At 40.7% G+C, this 9,607-nt stretch overlaps 1 protein-coding gene across 1 annotated transcript; it reads left to right on the plus strand.

Annotated features, from left to right (window-relative positions):
- Positions 1-1,422: 1,422 nt before the first annotated feature.
- ppp4r2b (protein phosphatase 4, regulatory subunit 2b) lies at positions 1,423-9,264 on the plus strand. The gene is made up of 9 exons (XM_047583774.1): positions 1,423-1,582; positions 2,544-2,625; positions 3,352-3,522; positions 4,380-4,473; positions 4,578-4,615; positions 4,735-4,809; positions 4,929-5,069; positions 5,171-5,478; positions 7,722-9,264. The coding sequence occupies exons 1-9, from the start codon at positions 1,549-1,551 to the stop codon at positions 8,099-8,101; spliced, it is 1,323 nt and encodes a 440-aa protein (XP_047439730.1). The 5' UTR covers positions 1,423-1,548; the 3' UTR covers positions 8,102-9,264.
- Positions 9,265-9,607: the final 343 nt, after the last annotated feature.

The following is a 9,607-nucleotide window of genomic DNA, read 5'->3' on the forward strand; positions in this document are numbered from 1 at the left end:
TATTAATCCTATTTACCAACTCCCATTTACCACAATGGTGTTTTCCCTCTGTTTTCGTTTTACCAGGCTATTGTATTTAACCATTGTTTGCGTGACATGGGCTTGTAGTTCCCATATAACACATGAAAAACTTAAATTACACTGTAACAGCTAAAAATACTGTCTGTACAACCGATTTAATGCAACAAAAACTAATCAGAAGTGATAATAAACAGGATATTACAGGAGCTTCTAATTACTGTTTACACACAGGGCGGCCATCTTGGTAACTCAGCCTGAGGGTAGTGAGGATTCTACGACTTTCTGAGCAGAAAATTTGACTTCGGGGGCCGTTCCAGGTGAAAATCCCAACTCGGAACTTGGAGTACAACTGGAACGCACCATTAAGCCCATTGGATTAATATAATTCAGTGTAATTCAGAATTCATTGGTCCATCAGTGATGGCCATCCTACCTAGCCCATATGAAGCAAAACAGGCCCAAACTAGGACATTAGCACCCCCACGGATGGGATGAGGTTTTGATTGGATGCACTTCTGAACAGATGGCCTCTAATTTGGCTGTGAAATTGACTTCTAATCCCAAAGGAGCACTTACTTTTGTAACTCACAGATATGTAATATTGCCCAATTTTCCTGAGTAAACAAATTAGTTTGACTGGGTTCTCTTTGTTTTCTCTCAGGACTTTGCACATCTGGACACTGTATGTCTGGTTGAGCTTTACTCAGATACATGTATATATCGATCAGGCATAACATTATGACCACCTGTTTGTTTTTTTAGTCTTTCAGTTTCTAGTTACGTTCGCAGCCCTGTTTGAAATGTAATCTGCATTATTCAGTAGATGGGTGAGTGTTGTGCAGATGTGTCAACATTTATTACTCTAAATATGTACTCATGGTACATTATATTTTTAATGTAGAATATTATTATAACGTTTTTTCTTATAGATAGATTCAAATTCAGGGTCCACTTGCTTCATCACATTATTATTTTTCCTCTGTGCTCATTATATATGATGTTTTTGGACACATAATACAACGCAACAAAACAACAGCATACATAAGGCTCTCAACCACCAACCCACCCCCACATTATTAGATAGATAGATAGATAGATAGATAGATAGATAGATAGATAGATAGATAGATAGATAGATAGATAGATAGATAGATAGATAGATAGATAGAGAGATATTTTATTCATTTGCACACTGAAGACAGAAAATTGTATAAAAATGGTTAAAAGAAAGGCTTATGAAATGCCTCCCCTATATCAAGAAAAAATGTATCTCTGTCTGTATCTCTGTAACTCCAGTCTGTCTCTCTCTTTTATTTATTTATTTATTGTTTGTTTTGGTTTATATATATCTCCCTCCTGTCTGTGTTGTCCCTCCAGTGAACAGCAGTGACCTGGAGGCGCCATGTTAAAACGCTCCCTCCCCCTCCTCCTCCTCTCTGAGCCTGTAGCTTAGCAGCAGCTAGCCTCCAGTCGGCTTCTTTTTTTTTTTTACATCCACAAGACTGACAGAGGGCGACGACCGACGTGATGGAAATTGACTCGCTTCAAGAGGCGCTCAGAGGTCATTTCAGCGTATTTCGATACTTTTGGCGTTGCTTGACACCTCGTGATGTAAACGTAAACCCGAACCCGCTGTGTTGTAGAAAAGAAACGCGTTGTAGCTCAGGAGCTAACGTCGCTAAGCTAGCGCTAACGTTACGAGCGGATTCACGGAAATGGTTAGCTTTCTGTCGAATACATGAGCCAGGAAGGAATGCTACGAAAGTACGCCGTCTTTCAGACGTCCGTACTTACCAACGTGTGTGTCTTTGTTGTCAGTATTTGACAATATTTATTTATGATGTGAAATATTCGCTGAGTGTCGCCGGCTACACAGACATATAGCTACTGCGCTAAACTTAAGCTAGTTGTAGCTAGCAAGCGACATGGCTGGGGTATGGTGACCAGACGTCTCCCATTTCTGGGGACAGACAGTCTCCGTTTTAGATGACCTGTCCCCTGATTAAAACTGTCCTCGAAAATGTCTCAGATTTTAGCGTTTTATGAATGAAGATTAAAAAAAAAATGTTGCGCGCACACTAGAACAACGGTTATTACGGTAGCAGTCAGATAGGAAGCGCTAGTAGTGAGCATGTTGCGCGCAGACTACTATAATTACGGTAACAGTTTAAATCTGTTTAAATGTGAATAAATCAAATCGTACTTGTTCCCGTTTCTTCAATTCGTCTTGATAACCTTTAATTCTCTTTTTAACTCCGACCTGTAAATGTCCTCGGATTTTATTTCAGAACTTTGGTCACCTTAAGCTGGGGTGGTTATGTAAATAAGTAACGTTTATGATACAGTGTGTGCTCTGTCTAAGCGTAAGTGTCGTCGGAGACCTGCTAACTTTGTTTCCTAAAGTACATGGCCAGGTTTAGTGGCAGAGTTTTCTCAGCAGTGTTGGTAAACTTTGGTTAAATCAATGCCTGTTCGTCTCAGCTGGCCATAAGAAGACATATTTGTTTGTTTCTCTCCCCCAGATTTTGATAAGAAAGCCAAGAAAGAGGCTACACCTCTTCTGGAACAGTTTCTATGCCATATTGCCAAGACTGGAGAGACCATGTAAGTGGATACTGTTAAGTAACGTGCTTATACTGTGTCCAACATGCATGAATACTTTTAAAACTGACTGGAAAAGTGGATGCTGTGTAGAGAGGTGCGGCCTGTGAGCTAATTTCACTGAAGTAGACTTTGCCTGTAGTTTAGGTCTAATTAGTGGTCAGACTTTATATGGGTCCTAAATGTAGTTGTTGCACACAGATGTTAAGCTTTTCACTGTAGTGCAACTAATTGGTTTTTATGTAGAATTTAATTTGCACGAAAAAAAGCCATGTTGCCACTTTAAATTACTCAGTTCTGTTCGAAACCAGCAGAAAACGGAAGTATTTTTTTTGGAATTTGAAGCACGTTTTAATTGGGACATACAGACACTAAACATATGCTAAACAGTAAGTGTTGTTGTTGGTTGACTGGGCCATGAAACACACTGAGAAAAGATATATAAACACCTAGATTAGGATGCACAGAAGAAGAGGTTTTAGAGAAGCTTAAATATGCCCAAAAAAATGTTTCTTAAGAAAGTTGGTTGGCACTCACCTCTGTGTTTGGGGGACGGGATGAAGTTTTCAGTGTAATACTAACTCCTATTAATCTAAAAGCAACGTTTAGACTGGTCTAGTGCTATAGATCCATTTGCTTTTATTCACCATTTAGATTTTTCCTGCATCTGAATCTCATGCGTGATGTGTTTCTGTGGTGCATTCTCAGTATTTTCTGCTTTCCTCCCAGGGTTCAATGGTCTCAGTTTAAGAACTACTTTCTATTTAAACTGGAGAAAGTGATGGACGACTTCAGAGCATCGACACCTGAGCAAAGAGGTCCTGCGAACCCAAACGTGGAGTCGGTACCATTTGAAGATATGAAGGAGAGAATCCTGAAGATTGTGAATGGGTACAATGGGTACGTACTCGGCTGAAGTTACGGACACGGGTGGTTAAAAGAGCCGCACAAAGAATCTCTAGCTCTTGACAACAAACTCAAACCATGGATAGATTCGTAACCGCTGACTGCTTCATATAATAAGTGTCTTGTCTGTCATACAGTATCTTCTCACCGTAGTATCCTTGGATGAGGTTTGTCGTTATGTCTGATTGGTTAAGCACCGTTGATTATGAGGATATTTATAAAATTGGAGTTGACTTTTCAGCATTTATAGCGTGTTTGCCATGGATTTTTTTTTTTGCACTGATTATCACCACTAATGCACATGTTCACGAGTCGCTATGTGACTAATGCACATGTTCACAAGTCGCTATGTGACTGCCTTTGTTTTCCAGCCCTTACCTAGCTTGTAGCACTTTTAGCTGCCATACACTTTCCAACAACTTCACTGCCACTTAAGTTTACCCATTTTCCTTAAAGGGAAAGGCTCAGCAGGATTCAAGTTCGGTTTTGGTTGAAGGCCGACGTAAATCAAATACAAAAAAGGTTGAGTTGAGAATGTATGTTTTCACTTTGACCCGATAATTAAAAATAAAAAAAGGGCTTTGGGGGGTTTGTACAGCCTTCTATTTTACTAGCGCTTGTACACTTACATGAAAGTGGTGGTGGTCATGGTTACGCCACACATCTTAGCTCGATGAGTGGTACTTCAGGATTTTTTGCTCCCTGCTCATACCGATGTATAATTCAGCCTCTAGTTGTTACTCTTCCAGTTTTTACATGGACGTGTCTCTTTGCATTTGCACAAAATCCTCCTTAATGACAAACCTTCTAATCACTCTGTGTTTAATCTGTGTCTCATTCCCCTCGTTCAGGATTCCTTTCACGATCCAACGTTTGTGTGAGCTACTCACAGAGCCCAAGAGGAACTACACAGGGACAGATAAGTTTCTTCGGGGGGTTGAGAAAGTAAGTAGTTGATTTTTTTTTTTTTTCCTCCTTTCTTAAGCTGAGCTCTTAAACTGAAAGAGTCTGTTACTAATTTGGCTTTTTTTTTTTTGTTTCCCTTGTAGAACGTAATGGTGGTAAGCTGTGTCCATCCAACCTCAGAGTAAGTGTTGGGTTCAAATTTATAAAATAAAGTATATTTTTAATATTGTAGTAATTAACAGTATGTTTTTTTCAGTTTCTGCATTAAGATTGATCTTTTCTTTTGATTTGTCTTTGCAGGAAGAATGGATGCAGTGCAGTTAATAGAATGAATGGAGTGATGCTTCCTGGAAACACATCTGCCTTTACAGAGAGGTTGTGTCGAGGACTTATTTCATATTTGAATAGTCCAAAAAAAAATATTAAAAATATTGTTTAATTCCCTTTCTCTCATTTTTTTTTTCTTAAATTAGTTTTGCTTGTCTTTTTGTCAGGAAAGTTAACGGTCCAGGAACTCCCCGACCGCTGAACAGACCGAAGCTGTCTCCGGCTAACTCGCTAGCGGCTAACGGTCTGCCAGACAGCACAGACAACAAAGACCTCAACACAGAGCAAGAAGGCAACAAAGACTCCAGGTGTGTCATAATATCTGTAAAAAAAACTAAACATATCTTCTTCAAATAGAATCTACTTGAATCATATCTGGGTCTCTTGTTTGTTGTTGTTCGTCTCTCAGCGAGGTCTCGGCGCCCGGAGGCTCCCTGGGGAGTTCGCTGAAGAACAAACACCCAGACGCAGAGGAGGACATGGAGGCTGAACAGCAAGAGGTGAAGAGACTCAAGTTCAGCAGGGAGGAGGAGGAAGAGGACGACGAGGAGGACGAGGAGGAAGAGCAGGAGTTGGATACATCGAGGCCTTTACTTGCCGCTTGCCTCTCAAAAGAAGCAGAAGCCATGGTCCAGGAGGAGGAGGAGGAAGAGGAGAAGGCTCCATACAGCAAGGAGAATGAAGCCTCCAGCAGTGCTGCTGCCACTGAAGACCAAGGTAGGTTCTCTTTATTTATCTGGTGATGCATTAAGGAGGAAATTGTATGTTCTTGTCAGATGCAATATATGGAAAAGGGTGTTACTTACTTAGGCTTGAATGGAAGTCGTCAGCTCATATCCTTTGTAATAATTTCCCCCCGTTTAAAAACATGCAATTAAACGTTCCAGTGGGCGAAGCATCGTAAGCAGCTGGAGCAATGTTACTTGAGCTTGTTTGCAATTTCTTTGTAGGCAAAACAATTGTGCATGATAACACGTAGCCAGGAAATATGGAAACTCTAAATGGAAACTTGGAAAGTGTTTTTATATTGTGTAAAGTCGAGGCTGTCTGCAGACTTGTGTTTTGTTTTTTCGTGTTTATTTATATATTTTTTTTTTGAATGTTTGAAGTTGCCACGTTTTTTTCATTCGCTCGGATTTCAAGCTTTCTTTCCCACATCGTGCTGCACTATGATCTTATTCACTGCAGAAGCTCTTAGGTGTCTCCTAAGGCTGTGCAGTGTCTAGATAAAATTCTGGAAATAGATGTAAGCAGTTACAGCTTTACTGCCGCTTCTCTCTGGTGTGAACCGGGGGACAACTTGTGACATCTTGGCACTTCTGCACATTTTTGTCTTTTCAAATGGGTACAGAAGTTTTGGCACTTCAGAGTTTGACTCGATGAGTTGTGATTTGGAACCGGCTCATTCATCCAGGCAGCACTTCGGCAGATTCAAATATAGCTGCATGCCAAAGCTCGGTGTGGTTTCCTTTGGTCAAAAAAAACAAAAACGGCACCAGCGAGTTCAGCCGTGACCCCTGCTCTCACTTTTATTGTTGCAGAATATTTGTGTTGTCTAAGTCTCGAGTCTGGTGGAGATGAGGTAGACAGGAGGCTGTGACCTGATTTATATCGTCATTAATGTATTTATTTTTGGGGGGCGACCGGTTTCTGTTGTCACAAAATTTATGTGTGCAAATGATTAAAGGAAACATTGAATCAGATTTTAATTTTTGAAGGTAGTAGTTTCTTTGTTAGAAGGCAAGAGGTCACGAAGTTTAGATAAACTGACGGGATATAAGAATGTGTGTTTGATGTGATGCATAACTGTGTGAATATTATGGAACATTATGCAACGTTAATTTCAGTTTGCTCACAAAACTAATTTATATATATAAGGAAGACGGAGAATGCACAGAATAGTGCTTAAAGCTTTTAGAAATTATTAGTATTTGACAACACTTCCTAATTAAAGACAGGGTATGTAAAATACCCTCCTCCGCATGAACACGCTTAAACCCAGGTTCCTAAATAAACTGCTTGGACATTATTTGTGTTGATCAGTACCAGTACAGAGTGTCCTGTCCTGGACACCGACATCTCCAGTCGCTGTAACATGCATAAAATACATTGGCATGGACAAGTCCCCCATTGAGCCTTCACTAGCAATGGGATGTGAATGCACATCATCACATGTAGAGAAACCAGTAGGGACACTCTGTAAAATGGCCTGTGATTGGTGGAAAAATACCATCGCAGTACATCAGGTGACTTTTATAAAATCTGTAAATACGTCCTGATGCACAGAAGTCAGTTTCTCTCTCATAACACTTGAATTACATTATGCTAACAGGTGGTATACCGGTTCACACCAAATATCGGTATATATTTCTGTTATGATTTGAATTTTTATATATACCGGTGTATTTGATTACACAGCGTTCGGAACGTAGTGTCACGAGATACTGTTTCTGATACTGATAATTTGCACGGTGCGACTACGTCACTGAGAGGCGTGGTGAAGATGGAAAAATGAAGCAGCAGGACAACTAATTTCTGGGGATAGTCCCCGTGTTGGATGACCTGTCCCCCGGCTGAAGCTTTCCCTGTAAATCTCCCTCATTTGAATTTTTTTTGAATGAATGATAAAAAAAAATAATGTTGCACGCAGTCTACGTTGATTACGGTAGCCTGTCACTATTAACATAACAGACATAGCAGTTTAATATCTTCAAATATGAATAAATGCAAACCTGTTTTACTACTAGTGTGTTATGTACAGAGTGAAATGTCCTGTGAAAAAAAACTACCATGATACTGTCAGAATATACATTTGTGGTCATACCGCCCATTTCTTCTAACAAGCTATTATCGAATTTGGACGAAAATAATGCCAAAAATAAATCGCATACTCTGCTTTTCATATAAATCTAAACAAATACTGATCTGAACATGCATTTCTACTTTTTTTTTTCCTACAGAACCGACTAGCAGCACGCAGACCGAGGCGTGCTCAGGTCCGGAGGCGGAGCAGGCCGAGAGGGAGGTGCCGTGCGGGTCCGAGGAGGAGGGCAGCGACATGGACCAGACGGAGCAACAAGCACCTGCGGGAGTCCTGGAGAGCCCCGAGACCAGCAGGGACAGTGAGGAGAGCAACAGCGACCCAGTCAGCAGCAGCAGCAGCAGCAGCAGCAGCAGTAGCAGTGGTAGCAGCTGTAGCATAGAGGAGAGCGCAGACGCAGCCAGAGAAGACGTAGCTCTCGCTCCCTCCAGCAGTACGACTGAACCTCCTACAGAGGGCGCCATGGGAAGTGCCACCCTAAACACTGGGACCACCGAAGAGCCTATGGAGCAGGACTAGACTGAAGGCCCCCCTGCAGCCATGTGTGACCATAAACCAGCTTGTCCTTTGAGTCCAGCTCGACTCTCACTGGGAATGAACCTCATACACAAGACGAACGCCTCGTCCCGCTTTTTGGACACTCCTCCAAAAAAAAAAATGGCTACCTGGCATTGATGTGGGCATACTTAAAAAAAAAAAAAAAAAAAAAAAAAATTCACTGGAATATTTTATTGAGCTTCTTCTCTTCGATTTTTAAGTTTCTCCCCTAAAAGGGTTTGTTTGTTTGTTTGTTTCAGCAGCTTTTAATTTCTCTGCTGGATTTTTTTTATTTTTTTTTCTCTTTCAAAGGGGGGTGGGGGGTTGAACGCTTCTTTCCTCTCTCAACACCACTCACTCCAACTAGTTGTGCCAGGATTGGTAGTCTTGAAGCTTAGTGTAGCACACTACCGTGGCCAGACCGGAGCCGTACCAGCTCTTCATTATTTAAGAAGCGAATATGAGCTAAAAAACATTTCTGTTCCTAACGAAAGGCTCGCGTATGAGTTGTTCACGAGTCAAACAATGAACTGACTCTTAACACCCAGATACCACCAACATCAAAGTTTCCCTCCCCATCCTCGAGAGATGTGCGACTTTTTTTTTTTTTTTTTTTTTTTTGCTCCCCCTCTTCGCTTATTTTAACCATATTTCTTTTTGCAGTGATACACTACCAATCCCACTGAACGATACTATGACGTGCTACCTTTTCAGAGGCATCCTGTAAAATGAGATACTCCGGACGCCGAAAGACCAACATAATTTATATGATCATTTCAATTCAGTGAGTTCTTTTTGGAGTATGTTTTCGTTTTTTCGTTTTCGTCTGCCAGTTGTAGTTTCCAAAAAACCAGCTGTAAGTACAAAGACGACCGCTTTCTTTGTGTCGTGATGTCACCATGTTGTTTTCACCGACCGATATCCAGAGCAGTTTCTGGTTTCCAGTTCTACACCTGTTTCTGCAGCTGTACTTTTTGATATTTAGAATTTTAAATTTCTGTAAAGTAGATTTTTGTAGATTGTAATACAGTATGTGTTCACTGCCTTTGTGAAACCATATATAATTGTATAATTTCTCTGTATTCTCTGAATGCTTCTGCTTTCAACGCGGCATTCAGAAACAGCAATAAATGTTAACATTTTTATGTGTGGTGGGTGTTGCTTCCTTGTTGCACAGCGCTGCTTTTAACCTGTTTTAACACTTTGTGTAATGCTGGTTTATGTAATGTACCTGCTGAACTTGCTGATTTGAGCTGCAGCCGGTTGCAGTAAATGGATAATTTGACCTGGAGCAGAAAACGGCTGCGTTGAGAAGAAAACCCGTTTGTGCAGTTGTGTACTCTGGTTTTATCTGATGTCATCACGAGAACATCAGAGTAAATCTGAAGACGAAATAAAATGATATTTTTAATATTTTGGAATCGGAAGGTATTTAGAGTCGTCTGCCTTAGAAACGAGATGCTCCATGAAGTGAATTCTCTGCCAAAC

The sequence above is a fragment of the Mugil cephalus genome, chromosome 4, assembly GCF_022458985.1.
Source record: "Mugil cephalus isolate CIBA_MC_2020 chromosome 4, CIBA_Mcephalus_1.1, whole genome shotgun sequence".
In the NCBI taxonomy this organism is placed as follows: domain Eukaryota; kingdom Metazoa; phylum Chordata; class Actinopteri; order Mugiliformes; family Mugilidae; genus Mugil; species Mugil cephalus.